We start from the raw sequence: 27,924 nt of genomic DNA, 5'->3' as shown, positions 1-27,924 counted from the left end.
TCACAGTATCTGTTTATGTTTATGCACCTTTGTGGAAACAGTACCAAAACTAGATATAGATAAATTAACAAAAGGCATCCCGTCACTGGGTCATTTGTTTGCATTATTGTAAGACGATACATTATAAAATAAGGAATGAGGGCGATGAATTCAGTGAGAAGTGAAGGTTCATCTATTCATTATCTGCACCATTTTTCCTTTGTGGGGAAGCTGGAGCGAATCCCGACCGACCATGGACAGGTCACCAACGTATCAGTGCTGACATACAGAGACAAACAACCATTCATACTCACACATTTAGGTTTTAGACTCTCCAACCCACCTAAAGTGTGGGAGGGAGCCGCAGTACCCATACCTGCAAACTCAGCTCACTGTGTTTCTTTAAAAAAGCGTCTTTGTGTCAGAGACCTTGAACTCTCCGTTTGATAATAAGCTGCACAATAAAAAAAAATGTACTTAGTCTACTGGAGGCATTAGTTAGGGTCAGTTTTGTTTTATGGTATCCCTGCTGCAGGACTTAAATGAACTGACCGACATAACTTGAGCTCCAACATGCTAATGAGAGGAAATGATGGGGATATGCATTTGAGCGAGACTAATTGTACCTGACATCATTTTCACAGGGCAAATAACCATTGGTAACTACAGGGCAGGATCTGACACGGTTGTGCACATTAACGTGTTGACAGGGCATGCTCCAGGTACAAGACAATTCCCACCACTAATTACATTAACATACCTCCTCTCTGAAAAGTGATGCTGTTCACACTGACTTTATAATGCTGTCAGACACAACTGCAGTCACCTTAACTCTCTGGGCGAGTCATGATGCTGCTGCCCAATGACAAAAGAGGGTCTAACAATAAATATCTATGGGGTCTGTCCTTCACAAGAACATGGGCAGATACTGGTACGATAGCACACCTAGCAAAACATGGCAGGAAGGCAGGAATCACACTTTTTGCACTTACACTTACATGTGCAGTAAATCTTATTAAAGCAATATTGGCCTCTGCTCTGCTGGTTTGAGCTTCCACAGTAACGGGGTTGATTGAGATTGATTTTCTAATCAGTGCAAAATCTTAATCAAACTTTAGTCAAAGGTCAAATCTGAAATCAATGTACTAATGATATTTAAATTAATAATTTACTATCTCTGCTGTCTATGGCAGAATCAGATAACTGTCAGAATATTTTAGGTAGCTCTAATATGCAGAGTCTAGAAGAACTCAAAGGTTTTTTTAAATCAACTTAACTACTGTAATGTGAGCATCATGGTATTGTTATGAAAACGAATAAAAAGCTTTCGGATCATATGGAGTTTCTGCCAAATGTGCATCCACCATAAACTAAATGCATATCAGTTGCTTAAATATGAAGAATGTAGCAGTGAAACCTGAAACACTGTATATTGTATATAAAGACAGACAGTGCTTCTTATCTTCCTACAACCATCCAGAAGTGAAGCCATAATATCCCAGATACAAATGCTGCCATCTTTGTCGAAGACGTCATGGAGCCAAAGTCTGCTCAATCAGTGTCAGCAGGATGTTTCACCCTGTTTTCATGGTATCAAAATAGGTAATTGACAACAAGCACTTGGACACACAGCGTTACGATTAGAACTATCGTATAATATATTTGACCGGTATCAGATTTTTTTGATTTTGCCCATGTCCCATCCATTAACTTGGAGGCTGGGTTAAGCCAGCCACTAGGGGGCAATCAAGACACCATGGCTTCACTTTTCTGGAGCCATTATGTCGTCCATGTTTATATACAGTCTACTTTCTGGACTGAGAAACATCACGACCCCCCAAAACAAATTCGGTGTATTTTCTGTTACTGCCGTGACCTGAGTCCAGTTTAATACTGCAGCATTGTTGTTCGATCATTTATGGATCTCTGCAGCTCATGCACAACCACAGCCGCTGCACACAGAGCAGATTGTCTTTGAAGGAGTTATGAACCATTTAACAATCGAAATGCTCTTTATGGCTTTGTATCGCAAAGCGATTACTTCTCCTTATTCTTTTTTTGAAACTCTGGTTTTTCTTCCTCTTCATAATTGATTATGTGTTAGATGTTTTATTACCCTTTGAATAATGACTGCCAAGACCTCTGCATCTACCTCACAGGGATACTTAAGACTGCCTGCAACAATAATAAATAAAAAAACAAATGCTCATTAAGTGTGAAGACAAACAGTGAGACGTGTTCAGAGAGTCAACACCAGCTGTATTCTGCAAGTGGTAGTGGTGGTTTTGGGGGTGGGTAGTAGTATTAGTGGTAGTAGTAGTAGTATCCTACCTTTTGAAATACTTTATTGTATAACACTTTTTTCATAGAGTTTGACAGGTCTCTTTTATATATCCAACTGATATTTCCCAATATTGATATAACATATTTTTTCAATGATGTGACAATTAATGCATTTTAAATGTTATGATAATCATCATTATCAACATTTGATATTTGATTTATTTTCTAATATATTAATTAAATGTTTGTTGTAATAATCCATACTGATGCAAACAACATGCTAGTGTGGCAATCCACACATCAATCTAACAACAGTCAGCAACAGTAACAGTTGAAGTTAGCCAGCATCAGTATCGTCACTAAACAGTCACTGAAACAGAAAAGTCTGAGCTGGACACAAAGAAATTGGAACCTGCGATAAGCAACTTATGAACAGCCTGTCTTTTGTGTCGACCTAAACGTACGACATTTTCACGTTAGTAATGGCTACTTAACTTAAAACAGATATTACAGCTGTTCAGCTAAACCCAGCCGCCATGAGGCTAGCTAGCCACAAGTATCTAAGGGCTAATGTTAGACTGCTACATGAGATGACATGCTTAATAACAGTCTAAACAATATCAAATTATTCAACTGATTTAGTAGATTTGCCATAGTTCTGAAGCAAATTTACCTTTGCAAAAGAAAAGAAAGAAAAAGAAGTTACTGGCCTAAAGGGTCCAATTTCAGGTCAATCAACTTGCCCTAGATAAACTTTTACTGGTCCCAAGCCACTTGGCCATCGATTATGCCGGACCCTGAACACTGAATGAAAAGGGTCCCTGGAAAAGTCATCACTCACCGTACGTCCACCGCGTCCTCCATGACCGTCATGTCCGTCTTGCACTTGGCTGAGGGGTTGATGGCAAGCTCGGCAGGGGGGATGACAAAGCTTTTACTCAATGGCAGCCACATTCCCTCTCCTAAGGTGTATGTGAACCTGCCCAGGACAACAAGGGTGCATGAGACAATACGGTTTACAGGTTTATGCTTTTCAAAAAACATGGTCAAGTCAGTGGAATGCACACAGTGGAAACCAAACTCTGTTGTCAAGCTATTAGGAATGCAAAACTAATGAAGTACCATACAATAGTTCTACAATGAATCGGATGAATCATGTTTGTTAACAAACAATGCAAAATGTACAACCAGCATATGTTAGCATTCCCGTCTACGGCTAACAAGGCTAATATTCTTCTCCAACTACTTCTCTGTGTCTTTAGCTGCTAAATTCTTCACGATATTCACCAGCTTGTCACTAATTTTGTCCAATGTTAAATGCCTGGTAGGTGGGATTGTAAGAGCATTTTTGCTAAAAACAGCGGCACCAACAGGCACTGACATCTATAACAAAGACAAGGAGCTGACAGACGCTAAATAACTCAGCAGAGCCAAGGAACTGCAGGGTCTTTCTCTCCTCTTTTGAATGCATCATGTGTTAATGATGCAGCGTTTCTGCTCAAAATGTGAAGTCTCCAAACCAATATCAGGATAAACTTTATGACATCATCAGGGTTTCTTTCCTCAAACTTAAGAAAGCCACAGGACCCCGAGACAAGTTCTACACAAACTTCATGTGTTAAATAAGTGAAGTCAACACCACATCAGTGTCTGGTCTTCCTAGCGTGAAAAAGCATCCACCAAGTCCCGTCACACTGGCTACTTTTCAAAGATGAATGTTTCCGCTGCATCAGTGACTCTGAATAATGGCATCAAGCTGGTTGGGGGTTATTTATTTTAGCTTTCAGCAAACTTATCCTTTTTGCATAACTCTTTCTTGAGCAGAAGGACGCTGTGCGCTAATGGACACAATGCATACCAAATGAGATACCCTGACAAAAAAAGAGCCAATAAGAGTTTCCCCTGAGGCAAAACAGGCCTATAAATCTGTAAACAATGTCTGGGACGAGGGCTTTAAAGCAATTCTTTATTTGTGAGTCAATGAATATCATCAATCTTTAAACAGTCTGCACATGAAACGTAATACTTACAGTTTTAAGTTAAACAGTCCACACTGATTTACATCAAATGCATTATTAGCGCCGATTCATTATGCATGCATACTTGTAGCACAGAGGAAAGGAACTTGTTGATTAAATGGTTAACATCCATTTTTATGCAGACTAAACACATTTACCCATTCACAATTGTTCAATTTGCATGGAAGAAAAATGCTAACTTAGCATAAGGAAAGGGCAGTGAGTCATGGAGGCTGCACGCATTACCAGTCACTTTAAGAACAGAATGATTAAACCACTGTGTAAGCAGAACACTTAATTACATCCACCCAATTACTCCCTTTGTTTCAAAGTCGAGTTGCGCTGGATCAAAGTGCTGCTGGTCTCCCACTTACTGTAAAAAGTTGGCTTTCTCGTAAGTTATTAGAATCTATCTAAATGTTAATATTTCCGCATATTTTTCGTTTTTTCCGGGAAGCTGCTTCCATCCCTCTCATCAGACACTCACCATTTCTTATGGGAGCGTGCACAACAGGAGGACAGAAATTCCCTGTGATGCAGTGTGACGTATATGGGGAGGCCATGGGACAAATTAGCACCCACTTAACGAGCACTGCTTAACGGACAACTGGGACAGAGCTGCTATATGACTTATTCGGTGCAACACTGGAGGTGGAAAACACTAGGAGATCCCACGAGGGAACAGTTGTTGAGTGGAAAACATGTTTGCAGTTCTCGCAGGAGCGCCTGGCAGTTAATACTGTGCAAATGACAAACGCCTTGTGTTTGAATGCCAACCCTTAGGAGAATTTTGCATGCATCCTTGACTTTGCTTTGTTTCATCCCACTCTCTCTACCACTGTGTTTCTAATTGCCTCATTTGCTGCGTTGTTTAATGGTAATATCTGCTTAAGCAAACACGATGATGGCTGCACGGCTCTCAGAGCGCCGGGTGACATTCAAGGCCCTTTTTTTTCTTTTCCCAACGTGTGGAGCCTACGGGGTTGTTTGGTGAAGTTCAAAGCCAGAGACCGAAACGTTTAAATTAGGATGGATGGCTGGGTGGGAGCAGTCTGAGGAGAAAGCAATTTTAAACTGCACAGCTGGACAGAATGAGAAGGAAAAGGCCTCTTGCAGGAAACCAGAAAACATGCTGGCAGGGAGGACTATGTGTCAAAGCACTTTCTACAATCAATCAACTACTTTACTTGTCGCCATAGGACAATTAATTGTGCAGCTGGGAAAGAAAAGATACAACCCAAGGCATATGGATGCAATACAAACACCAATGGAAGGTATTTTAAATTTTAATTACAGTTAAAGGTAGATGGGGAAGTTAAGTGAAAAGATGGCACAATGGAATGAGTATTTAAAAGTGTTAGTTTGGGTAATGGAACATTAAATAGGGGGTGTGAACTTGCAAGCTTGTCATGATGTCACGTGCCTGTTGATAATAGATGAGAGCTGTGACGCCCCCAGTGAGGCGCAAAACGAAGACTAGCTAGTTAAACAAGCTAATAATAATCCGTATTGATGTATCATGAATATTTTTGGATTACTATTATAGGCTGTTAAAGGTTCCGTATTGATGCTACCAAACCCAGGCACCAATCAGCAGGTAAGATTAGCAAATTGCTGGTGACCACAGTGGAGAAAAAATTCAAACATTTCTCTATTGAGTTGGTGGAGACCAAATTCAGGGAATACAGAGTGGATTTTAATTTCTTGGGTGACCACCACCTCCAAATGAAGGTTAATGCTGCCTCTTGTCTGCTCGATATAAGCAAACACAACTCAATGAGCTGACAATATAACTGCTTTGCTTTTACAAAATAGATCTACAGATATTCTGGCAAAACAGAGATCTGACTGAGTGAAATATCTCAGTCTGCAGTTGCTAAGCGCTCCCCTAGGTTCACCTGCTACGCACTATATTGGTTGGCTGTTTGATGCTGTGCATGTAGTGTACAGAGGATTTTTAGAACTTATTTACTGAAAACAGCAGCTGAAAACGATGTTATGAGAGCTGTGAGAGTGAAGCTGTCGGCTGGACAACTAAACAATGAGCTGAAACTCACGTATACAAGCTGTGTGAAGCTGAGGAAAGGTTCAGCTTCGGGTGATAACTCTCTGTAGGTTCATCACAGAGAGCGATCCCTTTCATACTGTCACCATTTTTTTTACACACACTGGTTTTTGATAGTATTAATCTATTAATTAATGTCACTTCAAAGATTCCTTCAGTGAATAGGCTTGGGACTGAGTGTCAGCACAAACTGAATGAAGAAGAATTTATTTATGGAGACAACTTTATTCCTTAACGAAATGACAAAGATAAATATAGAGTTGTCACATGTAATCTTATTATTAACTCTTACACCACTGCCAAGCCGTTTTCAGGCATGAACTCCGGAGGATTGTTTGTAGAATTTGGTCCAGACTTTCTCCAGAGTTTGTTTAACACGTGAACAACGCTGCAGGAGATTCTTCGCTCAGACGTGTTCGCAACAACACAGGAATATCAGGAATGCAGCAGGTTACCACATGTTTTTGTTTACAGCACATCGGCCCAGGCGATTTTATCATGCAAAGCTCTCTTGGCATCTTTGTCTGTGTCTTTTTCACCCTGAGGTATTTGTATTATTTTTGTTTCTTTCAGTTTCGGTCACATATTAGAAACATAATCAACATGCCCACTCCTTGGCGGTGAATCCTGCGGAGGATCTCCTGCTGTGTTCTCACATGGACTCATTCAACAAGAGAGACTCGAGAGAAAGTCTCACTCTCTCAATCAGACATTTGCTGTCTCACATACACCCCCTCAGGAGAATATCAGGAGAATATCTGGAGTTCAGTGCATGTCTGAAAGCAGACCGAGTGAGACATTGCAATACTGCAAAAGGACTTCTTTTCATGTGATCACACTTTCACAAGGAATTGATAAATATGAACTGCCGCTCCCAACTAAACATGCACCTGCAGTAGCTCAATTAAAACTTGAGTCTGAGCACCGGAGCACAGATATGACCAGAGAGATAATAAGCACCTTTAAGTGAAAGTCCGCTACAGGAGGCTGGAGCTCAGCCAGAGCTCAGCATCCTAATAATCATGAGGAACAGAGATAATCAAAGCTGGTGTACTGGGATTATAACAATTTATCTGATGACACAATCGTCTGTGAAGAGTTTTGCAGCACCTCGGAAATTGCAGTCATATAAAACAAAGTTTTGTGAAGTTCCCCCTCACCTGAAAATGCGATCAGAGGGTTGTTCTCCCATCACAAGATCAAAACCGCGTTGGAAGATAGTGTAAGGCCAGGGACTGGCATGGAAAAAAAGAAAAGATCAGAGAAAGAGACAAAAAAGAGGAGAGAGAATAAAATTGTTTTTAAAATCAAAGCAAGAGAAGTGTTACATTTTTCAGTGTATCCATCCCCCTAATCTAAACCTCCTGAAATCACAAGCCATATTTCAGTGTCGAACTTTGCGTCATCCCCGCCTTCCAAAGCCCCCACAAATCACAAGCGGCATTACGATGTGTGCTCTCTGTGTAAACATGCTGATTGAAAAATGTGTTCTCCGGCAGATGACATGCAGCAGGACTTCGGCTCATATCCATTTACCAGGGGGAGGGGATAAGGGAGGATGACAGGGTGAGACAGAGTGGGAGAAAGAGACGGAGGGTGACGGAGCGAGCAGACGATGGAAAAAAGAGAGACACGGAGAGCGGGAGAGAGAGAGAGAGGAACGCCGAGGGGATGAGACAGATGCCAGGAGGCAGAAGTGAGAGAGGGAGAATGATGGAGATTAATGGGGAGTGGCAGCTCGGGGACTAAACAGTCTGCAAAGTGAGAGTGTAAGGAGGAGAAGTGACAAGGGCCCAATGTCATTCTGAGCAAACTCCTACACCACTGTAAGCAAAAAGAACATCAAGGAAGAGGGGGCGGCTTCCATGCCACAGGCTGCGGTCATTAAACATTTAAGTCACCCCAGGGAGCGCTTGTGACAGAGACACAGGGAGAGCACCAGGGAAATGAGATACAGAGGTGCACAGGGCTGAGGGGGAAATTGGGATGTCTGAAAAAAAAAATCCACATTTTAAACATTACGTGGAATAGAGTGAAAATAAAGAGAATACGGCTCGATCTGTCTGCTGCAAGCCAGACACTAGTGGTTTTATAGGCTGAGCATTTCTCGCCATTCATAATAAATTCAGTCTCAGTGTGTGATGAAATAATCTTTTGGTAGGAAAACCCAGCGCCAGTCCACAAAACATACAAAAAAAAATCAAAGCAGGGAATGTATTTATGCTTGGCATTTCTTAAAAGGCGCCCTGTGGAATTTTGACCATAAGTAATGCTGTGGAGGATGTTTTTATGAATGGATCCCTGCTTTGTTTTCATGTTGTGCACAAGGCCGTGCATGCTGGAGTGTCATTGTGCAGGTGACCCAGGGCTTGTTGCTGTGGAAGGTGTCATCCTAATGCCCAGATTTAGAGTTTAGAGGTGTACATGGCCATATAAATACAGTGCATGTGCCAACAAAAGACTGCAAACAAGGAAAATGTTACATAAACAATGCAAAATGTTGTATGTGAAAAGCGCACTTGCAAATGTTGTATAGGAAAGGACATGCACAGTATGTTTTGGTTATAAAGACATGCAACAGTAACTTTTTGTTTATAAGAAAACACATACATGTAAAGGGCTCATTTAATCCAATTACTTGAACATGCAAACAATGCATCTTCCTGTATATGTAAGTTTAGGTGATGAAGCATGATCACAAATCTGTCTCTAAAAAGATCTAGCACATAGTTATTTGCAAATGAAAAACCATAATGATGACACATTTCCTTTTCTATTGGCAAACCTTTTTCTGAGGGGGGGATAATTACTAATGTTAAAGCACAACACTATCTTTTTTTAACCTTAAAACAACAGATGCTAAGTAATTTTGATGGTTCACTGACTTAGAATAGAGAGAATGTTTCCCCTTTCATTCCCACTCCTCAGCCATAGGGCCTGTTCTCGCTCGATGTAACTTTAGTGAGCGGGTACAATCTCTTGTGAAACTGACTGATAGTTGAAGCTTCAAGTGAAGTCATTAATAGCCAGTGCTTATCGTCAATATTCAGTGAGGAAACCTAAAACATGAAGGATTCTAAACAAAGGTTGGTGTGTCCGTGACAGTAGCAGCTCTTCTTGTTTAGGAAGCCAGGGATCACGGGTGATATCCACTGCTCAGTTGTATTTCAGAAAACGGAGCCTGCAAGATTGAATCACCTTGTGTGGCTGCAGGGGGCGCTGTTATTCTGTAAAAGCTGCATAGTGTTGCTTTAAAATAGCACAACACACATATGGAGCCTTGAGAGTGTCACAGGAAAGATAAGACTTGTACTGTGTTTCTTATAAGCAATATTTTCTTTTCAAAAAGTTGATTCATTTCAGAATGTATATTGTTTAAATTGTCATTTGAATGATGAATTAGTAATTTAATTTTAAACAAGGGAATCACAACATATATTCTAAGGCTTTTACATTTTACTGATAGATGTGTATTTCTGTGTCCTGTTGGTCAACACTGTCTTTTCAGAGGTGACGTGTTCTGTCCAGGAGAGTAACTGCACATACAGGAAGTCCAGTGTTTGGCACTGGGGAAGTGGTGTTGGCCAAATGTCAAGGACTTTTTCACAAGAAACCGTGAACCCAATTAGACATTTATATGACTTCCTGTGGCACAGTCTGAAACAGCTATTTTCAAAGCCAAAATATATTAAGTCATCACTTGGAATCATTATAAAGAATCGTTATCGAGGTGATTTTAAACCCAGAGAGAGGGGCAAAACAAAATAACATGATAAAACACCAATAACCTGTCTGACAATAATTGGCTGAAAAGTACTCTATTGATTGTGCTAACATTCACACAACTGTCTTGTTAGGCCGTGTTGCATTTTTGTTTTTGAGGCACTCCAACAGTTTTTACATAAAGATCAATATGCCCCATGGGGAGTAGCTTTGCAGCCATTGGAAACAAGCTGTGGCTGCAGAGGAGCTGTGTCACATCACCAAGAAACTACACCTGGATATGTCACAGTGATGGGATCATAGAACTCTGAAGCTGCGAATCTCTAACAAAAAGCCCAAATTAAGACAGGGGGTGGAGTTTCTTTAAAACAAATAAATGAAGATACTATTGGTTGGATTAATGAAACTGCTCGATGATTTCTTTCTGATTTAATTTAATTTAATTCAATTTAATACTGTTTACAATCCTGATATGTTTTGTAATATATCAGGTAAAAATTGGATTAGCCCTGACAACAGTAAGTAACTGTGTTCTCTGTATCCAGATAATTAGTTGCTTGTGAATCTATGGTTTAGGTGCTCCTAACTCATGAGCACCTAAACATGACTTAAACATGATAATTGGCTTTGACAACATCACAGCCCCTTTTTCATTTATCTGTCCAAGGAAATGAATGGCCTTGATACATAGGAGGATTTCCTTGTCGTGAATTATTTATCCCCCTTTCTTCTCGGCTTGATAATGAACAGCCATTAACTGTCCTCATCAGGTGATTAGAGTAACTTACCCCTGGTTGGGCCCCCACTCACTGCGGATGCAGAGGTGCTTGTGGACTGGGTCCTTCATGTAGCCGTCCAGGCAGAGGCAGTCTCCTGCAAACACAGAAACAGGGATTCAATCATGTGTTCATTACAGTTGAGCCCCTTCTCTCACACTGGAGAACTCCCTTTGCTGCTCTTTTTTTTATTTTTCTCCATGAGAGCTATCGAAAAGACAATCCTCTTCAGGCAGATAAAGCACTTTTTTATCATCTCTTATGTTTTAATGATGTAGTCAGTTTTCCTTCAGCCACCCAACCCATGGTTTTGTCTAAATTTTACTGCAAAAGCTCAGAAGGTTTTCCAGCAGGAGCACTTTTAATGGGTCATGGGAATGACAGCCCTCGTGTTGCATACATGAGTTTTTTTTAGCTGAGGCACAATTAGCATGAAAATAACTTGTTTATTCTGGAAACATGCAAAGCAAAGAACTCCAATAATGAATGCGTATACACATGAGCCTGATACGAGCACAATGCATGACAGTGTCTTTGAATTGCTACAATACCAGCAGCTGACAGTTCAGTTCAACTCCCACTACAGGGTCCATAGGCCTGAATGCATTCATGATACTTAATGCACACTATATATTGAGAAAAATAAACAAAGGTAGGCACAAAAATTGCGACTATAATTCGTAAGCGAGATTTGTAGACCAACCAATTGTGTAACTTCCTAGATTCACATTCACTTCATGCTGTGACATCAGCTGTGTGGGGAGGGGAGCCAGGCACATAGACTGTATATAAAGATATAGATGTCACCCATAGGTTGGTTGTGACGATCACTGCGGGCTGTTTGGCCATCGGCACCTTGGCACTGCCTTACTCTTCTTAACTCCTAGTTCGAAATTGGGCAAGAATGTGGAGCAAAGGTGGGGATGAAGTGGGTAAAATGAAGCCTGGTTGCAGACACGCCCAGCGTAGCTATGGCAAAGATACTGAGGTAAGAAGCTGGGCTACCCTTCTCTACATTGCTCAAATAGCACAAAACTAATTTAGTACCCCTTTTGTTGCCATGCGATGTTGCTATGGCTTACTTGTGACCCAGATCTGGAGAACGGGAGTGGGCCACCCAAGTGCCATCATTCCATGTGGTATGTGGTCGGGATATGGGATGTTTGCCTAATCTGGGCCAAAACAATCTTGCTATGTCAGCAGAAACTCAACACGGAAAGGCCCTGGACAAAGTGCTAACCACAGCCACTTATATTCATACGCTAACTAGTGTGTGATAGGAGCTATTTAGTGTTTTCACCATCAATGGTTAGATGCTGGCGAGCATAGCCATAGTTAGTACTAAGCCTTTTCTAGTCATTTACACTGCTGGTGTAAATTCTACGCATATTTATGATACTGATAGATATCTCCACAAGGGATTACGTGTACTGCTGTTGTGCTGTGCAAGAGATTACCTTGAATATGACTGATCAGATAGACAGGTACTTCTATTTCTCACAAGATGTTCATTTCTTTCAGTACATCCACTTGTTGAGGTCATGGCTACCTGTGATGCTTCCACTTGCTGCATATAACATAAACTCTTAGTACCAGTCTGAGCTACTTTACACAGATGCCATTACATACAGTATTCAGTATTATGTAAAAACTCAGCCATGCGTTGCTTCCTCGTTCTTTTTTATACAGTAGATGTTACATGACAGACTGTCTGATAGAAAGTGGCCTTTTCAGTGAACTTTATATTTTTCATTACCTAAAGCGTTTATTACACTCATTTATTTTGCTCCCATCATCACAGTGTGGATCGTTGGTGACAGCTATGTTCGGCATACTGCCTAGAGGATCCAGAGACAAAAATTAACTACAGCGTGCTGTATGTCTGTGTGTGTTGGTTTGGAGGACTGGACAAAGCCTGGCTTCTTTCTACCACATCCAGAGAATTGCCCGATGTCCTGCTCACGCACTGTGGAAGCAGTGACATGTGAGAGCAGCATCAGGCTGGACAACGTTAGGACGACCTGCACCAGCTACACCAGCCTTCATGTTGTTTTGTTTCTTTCAACCAAAGGTGACCTGCTATTATTTTGAATTTGGCCTTTAAGTGCCATTTTGTTAGGATTGTTTGTCATGCATTTGAAGCCACAACACTGCTCTTCTTCATCATTACAACCCCACCCTCTATTCCATTTTCCTCCTACCACCACATGGACACTGCTACACCGTCGTGGACAGAGCCATTACCACTTACAGTGGAAGGCCGTTGATGAGTGAAGGTGAATACATACTTACAGTCTATTCTTATAGTCCTCATTTTTGTTTTTCATGTCATTTGATTTAAAAGAATGCTTTGTGAGCAAATTATATTTATATTTATTTAATAATTATATTTATATTCATATCCAAAGTACTGTGTGTGCTGAAAGGATCAGCAAATCATACAATACATATAAAACATCAAGCATCAATGTGCAACTCTTTTGCAGAGATACAGAAGTCAAGTTTTTGTGGAAAGTGAAAATACTCCCACATAATAAAGATTTCCTAACACAGAAATGTTGAAAAAATAATTATGCAGATTCTACATCTGCGTAGTTTTTTTCACTTTTTACCTGAAAATAACTGAGGAGCCTCAACACCCAGCACCAGAGTGTGAGAAGGTTTCTGAGTTTGTCAACTTTGAACACCAGTGGGTCAGATCCTGGACAAAAGTGATTAACATAAAAGGTATCAATTATTTGTGACGTTGCCACTTCTGATAAGGTCTTGTTTGTATTTCACAGGAATCGTGGGGCGTGTATAGTGAGAGAAAGAGAAATAGAATTAGCTGAGCATTCTATTAGCTGATTGTGTGTGTGGTTTTGTTTGCCTCACTATATAAGGCTTACTGTACCGGTGAAAGAACTTCTTAAAGGTCACATCACGAATCAATATCTCCAGGAGGCTTCAAAACCTTTCAGAAGGTAATTCAGGTAATTATTTATTTTTTACTTTAGTTTCTAAGTGAATGTATTTGTCATTAAAAAAAGATCTATACAAATGTTGGTACATGTTAACGGCAGCTTTTTTAAATGTGCTTTTACTCAGGATTATTTAATTCTAAATATGGCAAAATAGCAAAGTAACTGTAATCTTAAGAGATTTTTTTTTTTTTAAGTCTGTAAATTTTTAAATTGAATATGGTTTTTAATATAACAGTGTAATAGCATGAGAGTTAAGTATGAATGTGCAGTATGTTATGATTAATATTATATTAAAATGTTCTCAAAGCTTACTGACGGTTATGTTATTATACTTTTCACTTGAAGAGAAGGGAATTTTGCATTAAATGCACAGATGCAGAGCACTGGACAAATCTCCATTCCCAACTAGTAAGCTGAATGGCATATATACGTGTTTTTATTTGAGTATTTATATGTATTTTGTATTGGAGCATGTGATTGTATTGTATCTTTGAAGCTATCATCATGTTATGGTGTTGGAGCATATTGTTTCAGCAGCAAGAGTATCAGTAAAAAAATAATGTGTTGTTGCATCACACACAAAAATGGCTTCTCAAATCAAATGGTCACATTTAAATTAGTCTAATCTTTACTGTCACTAAAACACAGTGGAAACAAAAAGAACTTTGTGTTTGTCAGTAGTTTCCAACTTTGTGCACAGTGGGAAAAGGCTGCCAGACATCCTGAAAGTCAATACTGGACTTAACTTTTAATCATTACTTTAAATGTGCAGATTTAATTGACTCAGTTTATATTTGTTTCTTTCCACAGTTATTTGACTGGTTGCAGTGACTGAATAACCCCCGACCTAAGTAGTGATGTGAAGTGATTACATCATTGATTAGTCTAATAAATGGACACTTAACAATGTCATTATTTAGTATAGTAAAGCCTGGCTGGCACAGCAATGTCCGAAAATCCGACATTTTGGGGCGAGTGTTAACAGGATCACACAGGCTACAGTGCTCATGTGCACTGCATAGCAACTGGAGGACTTTGGTCATTTAAAACTGTTTCTAGACCACGGGTTCAGGATCCTATGTGTTAAACAGATGCTTGATTACTGAAGATGTCTGCGTATCTACTGCTATCTGTTTGACAAATTGAAAAAAAAAACTCTAAAATCTCACCAGTGTGAGTGGTGGAGGGATTTGGATTTGTTCCATACGCTCTGCTGGCATGCTCTTGATAAGTGAAGCCTTTTAGCAAAGAACAGTGAAGCATCAGCTTTTTGTTCGGCTGTCGGCTCCCCGGAGAAATGTCGGCCTTGAGTTTGTTCAGCATGATTGATGGGGTCTCACCTTTGGTTTAGAGGGTTACTCAGGAGTAACATGTACAACATGCTCTGCTCATGCTCAACGGGAGGGAAGTGAAGGGCACGGCCCCAAGGCTATATTCACCAGTGGTAATGGAAAAGGTCAACTGTCAATACCTGCCAGGCTACAGTATATCATACTCACATATTCACAGAAGGAAATGACTCAAGCTTTTTGTGCTTTTGAGTCTATTTATATTCGAAAGCGTACGTATAATAAATTCAAGAGCATCACTGTGTGCTCTTGAGTTAATCCTACATCAGTTCTAAGACCGGGTCCAGTTAAGCTCAAACTCAAAGAGTCTTTGAGTGAGAGACAAGGGAAAAAAATGAATCCTACTCAAGACGAAGACAGAAGATAATGTGAACACATTGTGCCAATACGTAATCCCTCTGAAACACTGCATATCCATCTGTGCAGGTCTATAAATATTCAACATCCATTTGCTTTGCTTTTTTGACTGAACAATGCAGAAAGAAATTTAGCAGCTTCATTTTTTTGAAGTGCTTTGCCAACATGAAGTGAAGGAGAATCAGAAAGAGAAAGTGCATTGTGTTTACACTGCTGCTGACATTTAGGCCAGAATAAAAAAAAAGATACAAAACTCAGATTAGTTCAGGAAAGAGAGATAGGAACTCGTGTAAAGTCAACTCATCTCTATTCATGTTCATGACATTGTACTTATCAAGATAATTCCTGAAATCTGGAAAGTTAGTTGGACAAGAACAAAAAAAACCCAATCGTTAAAATTATTGGGTATTAATCAACCCAATAATATAGCCAGATTATTAAAACAAATAATTTTCAATGGATGGGCAGGATAGAAAAGATGAGAAAACAGTGTGAAGTCTTTGGGGACTGGATCCCATAGTGATGTCTGGACACAGATGTTGGTCTGTAGAAGGCCCCATGGATGCTGCTCGGCTGTGGTGAAAACCCGGGGGTGAATTTGGTGGTGGAGAGATGTATCAAGATGTACTGCAGTGAGATGATAGCTGATGATGCAACAACATGATGGCCACGGCTAAATGTGATTGGTTTAACTGGAAAAGCCCCATCTTACAACAATGCAAATTGATTTACTAGTGTCAGACTGACATGTTGTCATTTTCCTGTCCATTCCCCATCTTATTAAAGTAGCAAATCTGTTGGGTCTTTAAGAGTGGTCAGGCGCACTATTGTATTTGTATCTATTTGTCTAGTTTAGTTGGCAAAAGTGGATTTGGATGCAATGTGAATGCACTGGTGCTTCACACTGTTAACAAAAAGACCACAAATGGCAACCACCCTCAGTCAAGTAATTGAGCAAGAAGAAAAAGAGAGAGAGAAATGAATGGACCAATGTCAATGCTACAACCTGAATATTTTGACCTTTCACTATACATATACCTGTGCGTATTTCCCAGGTATTGTGAGGCTCATAGTGAGACAAAACAGAAGGAGCTCATCAAAAGCACTTGTGGCAAATAAGTGTAATCTATTAGCCAATTCTGTGTTGTGTTTTTTTGGTCTGGCTCACTGAACCTGTAAAAGAACTTCTTAAAGGTCATGTTGCAAATGTTGTCTAGGAGGCTCCCAGCTTGTCGGAGTGCAGACAATTCTTTGTTTTTTCACTAGTTTCTCAGTGACTGTTCTGTATTTTTCTGAAAGAAACGTCAAAGAAAAAAAATCACATAACATATTTAGGTCTACAGCACATATGGTGCATGTTAACAAATACATATCCTCTTAATATTATCTATAACTAGAAGGCACTCAGAGTGTACTTCTGCCAAGGCTAATCCATCGCCATGTCAAAGCACAGTTTCCCATTAACCCGCCATTATGCAATTTGTCCTGCCACAGTCTCAGAAGCGACCAAATAAATTGCATATGAATGATAATAAAATAAAAGAACTCTAACTTGGTGCTTTACTCTGTTGCTGCATTATATAGCAGTGGGCTGTGCTATTGGCTGCACTATTTGATGTGATCACGGTCACGCCACCACCCTTAAAGTTTTTACGGCCCATGCAGTTAGACCTCATACTAAGCTGCGGTTGTGCTCGTACCCTTGAAGTGCAATGCAATGCAGTTCTCCCTCTCTTGAACTTGTCTTTCACTCTTGAGTCTGTTTACCCGTCACTCGGAATTTACCACCGACTGAATTCATTTCGTGGGAAACGGTGATGAGAAAGAAAATTGATTTATTTTTATGGGTTCTTTCCTTAACCAAGCTGCTTCTTTCCAACCAAATTACGTAGTAAGCCATCCAATAGTTTTTGTGCAATCCTGCTAAATAACAGGCTGACAAAGAAAATAAAAAATATATATTATATACGAATTGTTGTAGGAAACTGATGAATGACAGCTTTTATTAATGCATTTTTACTCAGGTTTATTTAGTCCATTTATCCTCAGGAAGTGAAAACCGCCTCCTCATACACTCTTGACTATCACCTGGCTGCCGCGCCAACACTCTCCTTGGCAGCACTCCCAACGTGCAGATAGTGGACCTCTGAACATAATTGCTACTTTGCTGCTTTGTTTAACGTGCAGCGAAAGATCAGAAATATTTGCCATTTGAAAGCGGCTTTTACATTTTGAACGACAGCCTGGATTGTGTCCAGAAAAGAAAAGAAAAAAAAAACAACTAATGTTAGTGCAGCAATGAGATGACAGGAGCTGCAGTGTTTTCATTTGGATTTGTTACAAAGCCGCTGAACAATCATTCATCTTCTTTTCATTAGTGTTTCGGAGGCCACAGCACTGAACTCAAACTTGTTTTACACTTACAAGGTGTTACATTCCAAGAGCTCAATAAACAGGCAACGAGACAGTTTCACACTTTATTTCCCACATCTCCCACTCTGCTGTTCGTCACCTTTTAAAACACGTGACAATACTATATTTAGGGCAACCGGATTTAGAAAACGTATAGAGTCTTAAATAGCCGCATGATCTCTTGGGCATCAACGAAAGCAGCACGGTGTGTTATTGTGCATGTACAACTAAATCACTTGTGCTGAAAACTATTTGCTTCATCAAGCGGATATCTGCACACCGATCCATTAGGCAGTCACATTAATCAAGCCAGTATGTTATGATATGGGAACGTGTGTCTCCAGAGGCACAACATGTCTCTTTGTGTCCCCCACACACACACACACACACACACACACACACACACACACACACACACACACACACACACACACACACACACACACACACACACACACACAGAGAGAGCAGAGCAGACAGAGCGGAGGAACGAAGGTGAGGAAAACAGCCCACAAACATCAGAACCCAAATCGTCCAGGTTTAGGGCTCCTGCAGGAAGGGGGAGCGCCGCTCGTTACAGCAGCCTCAATCTTTTTTTTATGTTTCGCAGGAGTAGCGCAGATATTGTCGCAGCTCATCTCAGTTTTCATCAGTATCTCCTCCACCATTGGATTTAAGCTCTCTGCAATCTCCTTGCAACACACACACACACACACACACACACACACACACACACACACACACACACACACACACACACACACACACACACACACACACACACAGACACACTGACACACACACATATGCATGAGGGATTCATTACGAATGCATCCTATGAGAAATACAATACAATTACTGAAGCCTCGCTGTCAGTGCTGCTGGTCCATATATGATTTTACATAGTGGACAGAGTGTGTGTCTGGGTGTACGGGCGAGTCTCAGAAAATGACTCCAACAAAGGCAGGCATGAGTCACACACACTGATCCAGCTTTTTGATTCATTGAAAGGTCTCAGAACTCACTCTGTATTGCCCTGGGGAGAGTCGGGCTGCTGAATAATAGATGTAAAACAAGGAAGACAGTTTCTCTGCTTTAAATGTGAGAATCCTTCCTGCACTCATAACTGTAGTGACGCACTGCCACAGACTTTCCAAGAAATTGGGTACGACTAAAAATATTCATTCTGTCCATCTTGTTTCACCTCCATTAGGGGTGTACACAGCACATTATTCAGATATGAAGGGATACTGCTCTCTGAACAGATATAGACTGAAAGGCCTTAATTAGATGACCTGACACCGATTTGCTACAAATGTCACGTCACTTTGTAGAGTCGTCACTCAAATCCAAATACAGTGACATCACCAACACCTCGCAACATCCAGCGTAACACACAGTTAACAGTAATGGCAGGATCTCTGGTATGCAGTGAAAATATAAGTATATTTTTCTGTTTGAAAATAGCGAGGTCCCGTCAATACACACTCGACCATTGATCAGTCTCCTTCATTGATCGTGACGTTTCATCGTGTTTTTATGGAGACAAATAACTAATTCAAACTAAACCAAAAATGAAACCAGCGTGTTAAGAACTATACTAAATTAACAGAAACCATCTTTTTCAAGTATAAGGGCTCAAATATCCAAACCACAGGAAGGAGAGATTGGTAACACGCTTCCACAGGTTGACCACATGTTTAGGGACATCTGTTGTACCAATAATATTTTGGCACTTTTAGCCAAAAGGTGTCAGGGCTAAGGTTGGTGAGGGTTAGGGTAAACCTCACCACAACACCAACAATCAATTACTATATATCACATATCCTTCATCTCAAAGCCCATTCCGGAGGCCATATGTTTCACATCATTCATGCCAAAACGTCATCGTTACTAACAGTACATCAAGTTTCTTGGATATGAACTATTACTTTGTGATGGACACTTAAAGGGATATCCTCAGGGGCCCTTTGTTCCAGTTTCATTTGTACCTTTAACACAGCATCACTTTTGCCCTGTGATATTTAAGCAGCGTTCCAGCCAAATCCAATACAATTGAAGTAAATGGGGACCATTTCTTCAAACGTAAAAAAAAACACTCGAGAACTCGCGATAGTTGCAGTTCCTGCAGCAGTAACTAGGAGGAGGAGAACAGTGGACATTCAGGCTGAGAACATGGTGTGAATGATGCTGTTTTGAGTAAAATTTGAATGTCGGGACTCACGGACACTTGGATGACACCACAGGAGCAGTACGGAGGCATTTTATGATTTTTTTCTGTTTTTTTTACATTTGAAGAAGGAAACGCCATTTACTTCAATTGTATTGGATTCTGCTCTAACAAAGTTTACTTTTTATATCTCGAATTTTAGATATTTGGGTGAACTACCACTTTAAGACTCAGTGCACAGTGAGTGCACAGGTAGGGTGTGTGTAGGGGCTGAGGGGTAGAGCGGTCCTCCCTCAACCAGAAGGTCGGTGGCTCGAATCCCAGCCCAAGCCGAAGTGTCCATGGGCAAGATGCGAATGGCCCCTCACAGATGTTGAATGCACTTATTAGAAGTTGCTTTGGATAAAAGCGTCAGCTAAATGACATGACTCAGTTAGTGACAGAGAGGTATGCTAGACGGACCAAATGAAATGATTAGTCAAGTTTATAACAGATCTGTGACGACCAGACACTTTTTTTCTTTTTTCTTTTTTCAGAAGACGAGAAAAACCAAACCTACCTTTAAATGCCTAAATGTTAACACTAGAAAACATGAATCAACTTCATATTGAGGGGGCAACAGTCAGGTAGCAATATACTTCAAGGGTTATGTCACAGGCCTAAATCGGCACAGATCACATCAGGGACCCAGAGTAATGGTGGCACGCCTGTCAACCCTTGATGTCACATTTACCTTGTTCTCCTTTTCTCCTGCCACACGCCCACCCCCCTGTCATCCACTCCCCCCTGCGCTGCACTGACTCCTATGTCCCTGCCATCTGTCATCTCCTCACCTTGGCTGCAAACTTACAAACAAATTCCAAATGCTAATCAGTGACAACAATTTGAATGATGACCACACACACTTACTTATGTGTTATATGGGATTCGCATCCAGCTTTCCTGCATCAAAGTGTGCAGCGCTATCCACCACACAAAGGATGAAGAATGTTGCCAAGGCGACCAGAGCAGCCACCTAACTCCTCACAACCAACCTCCACCCACCACAACTTAGTTAGTAACACTGTGCTGTCCCTGTGCAACTAGATCATGAGTGTTTGTTTCGTCTAAAATTTGTCTAATGTATTAAAACAACAAGAGGTATTAAAATATTCTGTTTTACAGTCTCATGCTTCCTCCATGGTGAATTTCAGAGGCAGGCAGGATGGAAATTTATTCACTGGCAGAGCGAGTGATGAAGAGCTTGTTAAACAACAAAATGTTCTACAATTCTGTTTTATCAGCAAACTGTTCTCATCATTTGGAATCGGAACGTGGTCTGTGGCTTGAATAAAACATTAGGTACAGTCGATGCACATGGTACAGACACACACTGGGCCTCGAGTGTGGCTAAAACAAATCTCTGTACATTAATTGTCACATTGTTTCATATGAAATGTTTCCTCTTCACATTTCATAATTGTTCTTTTTCTCCAGATGTCAGGAATATGCTCATCCTAAAAACGGAGCAAAATGTATCCCCCCCCCCGTGTACTTTAAATCAGATCAGAGTCTTTGCACGCATCGTGTGTTACATCCACCAATCTACAGTTGTGAGTCGGGCTATTACAGCCAGGGAGTTGCTTTCAACATCCCAGCTGCCTTTTTACATCAACGTCTTGTTTTGGTATTCAGCCGACAGCCTCTGCAAGCAATCTTTAAAAACAACTGCAAAGATATAAATTGTGAGAAAGTGAGAGTTGTGTGATCGCGGAGACCAGTGGAGATTAAATTAAAGAACAATATTCTGCTACGTTGGCGTTTACTTTTTACTCTGTACTCCTCCAGTGTTCTGTTGTTGGGCCACAAAACAGAACTATCAGTCAGCTATCGACATGATGCTTTTTCCTCAACACAACAGTGCAGGCAAACCATCGAGCTCGCATCTATCACTTCCACCCATTTTCTCATCCATCTGTCAACACTGTGGTGCTAGCAACCATCCCCCATGCTAAACAAAACAAACTGTATGCAATGCAGCAGAAGAGGAGAGATAAATAGATTTATGAAAAGAAGAGAAAATTGTCTATATTTCTATTTCAGTCGTGAATCAATAGCCAAGATATCTCCCTCACAGTGTGAGAAGGAGGAGGTGTAACTGGCAGAGGTTGCAGCGCAGGACAGGCCCAGTGAGATAACACAACACAACGCTGCTCTACCTTGTGGCTCTGAGGTGTTTTTGTTCTCTAGCTTCTTTCATTTAACTTTGTACAAGCGTCTAGATATTCACTCAAAGGGGATATTACTATATAACTACAACTGAGGCCATATTGAAGAAGAAGTTCAGAGATTTTTTAATAAAGTTGAAATATTATCTAATATTACAAGAAGAAAGTCAATTTTATGAGACTGTCGTCAAAAGTTTAGACTGGTGGTTATTTTACAGAGAGAATATTGAAAGATCAGCCTGTCGCCTGTGTAAAAAAGGAGTATGGAGCATCTTGTTAAGTTTTACTATAGTAAAAGTTTCGCAAATAACAAAATACTCATCAGCACCACATTATCATAAGTATCAGGACTTTGTAAAGATACTGAATCGAAGAAAGAACTATACAGACTTGAAGGAAGTTGCCTCTTCTGTGTAGATGCAACGTTGTGGTTGAGGATTTAGGATCCAGAGGAAGTGAACCACAGGAAAGCATCGGTGGTATTTCCAAGGTTTATTCTGGTAATATTGTGACTTTTTCTCATTAAATCACAACTTTATTCACATGACATTACGACTGAATTTCTTAATAATATAATATTACAACTTTAATCTCAAAATCTAAGATTATTTTTACAATTTCCTCAATATGGACCTAATACTAAATTGTTTATAAGCATTATCTGCCGTAGATATGGAAATCCTTCGAGCTGAGAACATTTATTTCAAATCCCAAACAGGGCACGTCTCACAGGTTGTAATGAATTAGCTGCAAACTAAAGCTGCCAGTATCATTTACTGATTTTTTTTATTCCATTCCATTATATTTTCTTAATAGTGGCTTTTAACAGTACATCTATTTATCTATTTACTTTTTTGCTTAGAAAAATTATCCATTTTTAAAATTGATGCTGGACACCGTCTCTCTGCTTTTACCTGGAGTCCAAGTGAAGTTGACAGTGGAGACATGCAAGCTAATTGATCAGCTCCACACGGCTCCCCTGGAGAAAACCAGGTCAAGTGCTGCAGGCAATCTATTTTCCATTTCTGGCCCTGCAGCTCGATTGAGCAGAGTCACAGTCACACCTGTAAACACAGGGGGGGAAAAAAGGCTCCTTCCTGCCACAGACCGAGTAACAGCCACAGAGTTCTGGGCTCTCAGACAATAGTCACTGGTGAGGAGCCAATACTGAGGGATGCATGCAGACACTGCAGTGGCAGACACCTGGAGTGACCCCCTGCAAAGACAAGTTTACAAGTCGGTGCTCCATAATACTGTGATGAAGCCATGTTTGACACAAACATCAGCTCTCTTCATTGATCCTCATACACTGTGACAGAAAGAACAAATCTTTTTTTGCCACTAGCATTTAAACTGAAACACATCCAGCATTTGTTTCTTTGTTTGAGCAGTTCACTGCAAATTTACTGATTTGAAATAAAACCTGTTTCTGTGTCATTTGAGTTTTAAAGAAACATCCAATAACTAGGAATAAATGATCCCTGGGCATCAGTGCTGTGGCTTTTACAGAACACTTGTGACCATTCATGTGTTAAACACGTCACAGGAAGGACGTGCCTGCAGTGGTGGGGGGTGTAATCGCTCGATGCTTGATGTTAAATTGCTTGACGCAAGCAATTTTTGCCCACATGTGAGTTTGGTTACAGAAATTCATCAGAAAATGATGTGGCACTGGATGTGTGAGCGGCGCATGAGCATCGAGGAACTTCTTGCTTTTCATTTCAGGCAAACATGTTATCACGTTAGACCCGGTTAGAACAGCCACACTGACTGGCCTGCGTGAGCTGCACATCTGAGGCACGTCTCCTGCGTGTGAGCCACGCTGCCCTTCTAAAGAGTCGAGGTCTTGACTATTTTCTCTGCATTTCACAGCAAAACTATGTTATCTTTTCTTATCCCTGTTGAATATGACACAAACGTAAATATTTGCAAGAGTTCCTGTTTCAGAGTAAAAGCACTCTGAACTCATTCATCTGTTTTAACAAGGGTTATATTTTTATTGCGGGACCGGAAGATGCAAAGCTTCATACCAGATAGTAATGAAATTTAGTGAAGAACATAGCCTACTTTTATTTAAGGAAATACAGTTGTCATTCCAGAAACCTCACGTAGCAGCTCCGCAGCAGAGACACCCCGAGTGTGAACAGCAGACATGAGCGAGACACAACAGATCAGCGATGCAGCCGCCACACACGTGTGCAGCGGGCCCAAGTGTCAGTGATAAAAGCAACCATGTCCTCGGCAATTATATATTTACGTCTTTCAAATTGGTTAAAAACATGATTAACCTGCTGCAGTGTGGTGGTCACCTGTTCACCTCCCCCCGGCTGGCTCTGCTCTTTATAGTCACTGGATATTCTCACATCAAAAACATTCCCCTGGGACCTGCCAATCAATAGATGTGACGTTATTCAGTTGCCACCATCTTTTACCGTTTTCTATTTTTAAATTTTCTTCTATTTCATCTCAACCATTGCCATGCTAAAGAGAATAGATACATATAAACTAAAGCATATCGTTATGTAAGCATTTTAAGGAAGAGGTACTTCACACTTACACATGTCTTTTGAGCTGTAAACTAAACGATATGACTCTCTCCAATCAGAGGTGAGAGCCCCACGTCCCCCAGCACCTGTCCTTTAGTGGAAGCCATTCAAACAGTGTTCATTTCAAAATATATAATGATGGAGATTCATTATTCATTAGGAGTTTACATTGTTTCTGGCTGAAACTCGAGTACTTTCGGGTACAATCGTTTTGACTGCTGTTGAAACACCACCAGACCGCACTCATTCCCTTCAGACCTTCACAGAGCTCTTCACTTGTTGTAGATGGTCACACAGGCCCCCGTATTTTTCATAATCATCATTCTCAGCTCCGAGAGCTCCAGCTTCTGGTACCAGAGAACTCCACCTGATCACCGAGGTCCTCCACAGCACCAACGTCTGCTTTAAAGGATCCTGGACATGAAAAGTCCTCCAGCTCCAAAGTGCCCTCTAACACAGGGGCCTTGCAATTGTGAGTTCCTCTCCATTTTTCTTCAATTAGCCAGTTTAATCCAATCATACAATATAGTGTGTAATGGTGTAACACTCACAGGGCCACTCTTCTGAATTAGGGAACCATTTATTTTGCCTTTGACACTTAAAGTGCATTTGCTGACATTTTAAAAGCATGACTTGTTCTTGCCATAGTCAGTCAGTCTGGTGTGTTTGTTTCATATTAGCAGTTGTGTGAGTTATGAATCTTGCAGGTTATGAAACAATCGGGGGAAAGGGCTTTTATTCCCTTGTTGTTAAGACAAATCCATCTGACCAGATTTAGTGCAGCTTTAGCGGTTGCTTTGAAGAAGTCACTGCCTTAAATTCAGTCAAGTCAAGTCAGAGGAGGAATTGCTCTGTGGTTGCAGTGATTGATTGACATGTCATGTTAATGGGTACCTCCATGCTGTATCTCTGGATTGGGACCACTAAACATCGGGTTTCTTTGGTAACAGATCCTGTTAGCGTGCAGAAGTGATGCGTGTCTCTGTCACGCTCTTGGCTTACCTGTGTCTTGGTCACACTGGTGCTCACAGGGGTCCAGGAGGCGTCGTCCACACAGCTCGTTGACCCAGGGCCCGCTGGCGTTCTGCTGGTAGTACAACAAGATCTGGGCAGGGTTCAGCCAGTCGGAGGCGTCCAACTGGCTCCCCTGCAGCAAAATGAACCTCGATCCTGAGGAGGAGAGAAAGGGGAGGGACGTAAAGACAGAGTGCGAGGAAAGGGGGATGCAGAGGCAGGAAATGGAGGGTCAGATGGAGGGTAGAAGAGAAGGAGGAATGGAAAAGGAGTAAAGGGATGTGGAGGGGGTGAATGGATGGCAGGTGGAGACAGGGTGGAAAAGCATGAGAGAATGATTTGGGATGCATACCTCAGCCAAAGCAGTCCCGATATGACACCACATATAAATTCACTTGATCCAGATTTGTATTTATTAGGATCTGCACCAAATTGCCCACACTCATCGGTATCACTTCCCTTAACACGCCAGATTTTTGTCATCAAAATCCATGAATTATTCTCTGAGAAATCAACGACAATGCTGCAAATTGACCTATCTCTCAATGTTAATGAAAGTGAAAAAAATTTACCTGGACCCAGCCCCTGATCTGGATCTGAACCAAACTGTAATGGGGTTTTCTCTGTCTCATACTGCATCCTTCCACCAAGTTTCATAGTAATCTGTTTTTTTTTTTTACAGTAATTAAAAACCAGAAAAGACGCTGGCATTGAACCTTCCAACTAAAATATCGGAGCCAAATTGATTCCACACGGAAATGGAAAATTACAGGTGAGACAAATGCAACCCCTAGTGTTAAGATAATCTTCACAACAAGAAAATAGCATTTTATTAAAATCAAGTCAACTAAGAATGTGTTTGGCGTCAATATTATACTGACCCTGAAAAACACATTATCAAAATCATGATGCCAAAGTCTTATGTATTATTAAAGTCTGAGATGACGTCCAACCAAGACAGCAAACCTTGAAAGCAGCAAACTCATTTATAATAATATCCCAATTGTCAGAAACATTTTAATGAAGCAGTGGCAATAATAACAAGGATAACATGTTCCTTATTGTTATCATCAGAATCCACAGGCAGCCAGCTGAGGAATCTTGTTTTATTTCTTTCTGCCCTGCAGCGAAACACGTGCACCAGGAGGTGGAGGGTAACAGTGACGAGAGGATCAATGTGAAGCCTGTAGTATAACAGTATTTCATGCTATTTGAAAAAAGATCTTGATCAGATAAAATGTTGAAGTTTCAGACAGGACCACTAGACTATATATATTAGTTTGGACTTTTATATCAATGCACCGGAGGATTTGGTTTAAAAAACAGTTTTTTGTAATTCCCATACTGTGACATTAGAAAGTTGTGGAAACACAGTTTTAAGTATTTCTTGGCAACTCAATGACTCTCTATAGAAAGAACATTAAATCATTATTATGGCTCGTACAGATAATATAAGATGTGCTGCCCATTTGACTGTATCTGGATAGAAACTTGGCTAAAGGTAAGGTTGGTCATATTTTTTTTTAAACACTTTTTATCTTTTGTTGAAATCCTCTCGCCATCAATAAAGTCGTCTAGAAATAAAAAAAAAGAATGTCTGTGGCTCTCGCAGGACCGAAAGAAACACAATCAATCATCGTCCAGAGTGAATGAAAGGATTGGTCGGTGTACCTGTCTGTCACTAACTGACCTGCCTGCCTACCCATGCTCTCACTGCACATGGCCACAGTCATTAGCCAGAGACTCATACATTGCACAAGCAGAGATGATAGAAGTTGGTGAGCGAGTCACGGCACGTTCATGAGTTTTGGGGGCGTAGCATAAACAAGCGGGCTGATGGGAGGGGGTGGGACGTATCGTTGTAAAGCGTGGCCTGCTCTTGCTAGCTTTTCAAGGATGACCAACCCAAGCTTTGAAGCTTAAAGGGATAGTTCACCGAACAATTTTTATTTGAGCCGAATATAAATGTCGGGGTTTGCGGACACTTGTATGACACCACACGAACAGCATGGAGGCATGTTGTGTTTTTTTATGTCTGAATAAGGGGTTCCATTTACTTCAA

At 40.7% G+C, this 27,924-nt stretch overlaps 1 protein-coding gene across 6 annotated transcripts in view; it reads right to left on the bottom strand.

Moving 5' to 3' along the window:
• astn1 (astrotactin 1) overlaps nt 1-27,924 on the bottom strand; it is a 423,848-nt gene that overhangs the window by 267,539 nt on the left and 128,385 nt on the right. For all 6 annotated transcript variants that reach the window (XM_035171471.2, XM_035171474.2, XM_035171470.2 and 3 more), the window contains 4 exons: nt 25,851-26,018; nt 10,857-10,941; nt 7,506-7,580; nt 3,104-3,241 (listed from right to left, as the gene is read on the bottom strand). In XM_035171471.2, the coding sequence (XP_035027362.1) occupies nt 3,104-3,241; nt 7,506-7,580; nt 10,857-10,941; nt 25,851-26,018 (466 nt within the window). The remainder of the gene's footprint in view (nt 1-3,103; nt 3,242-7,505; nt 7,581-10,856; nt 10,942-25,850; nt 26,019-27,924) is intronic.

This window comes from Hippoglossus stenolepis, chromosome 11, assembly GCF_022539355.2.
Source record: "Hippoglossus stenolepis isolate QCI-W04-F060 chromosome 11, HSTE1.2, whole genome shotgun sequence".
Lineage (NCBI taxonomy): Eukaryota > Metazoa > Chordata > Actinopteri > Pleuronectiformes > Pleuronectidae > Hippoglossus > Hippoglossus stenolepis.
This window is presented reverse-complemented; position numbering and strand designations above follow the sequence as displayed.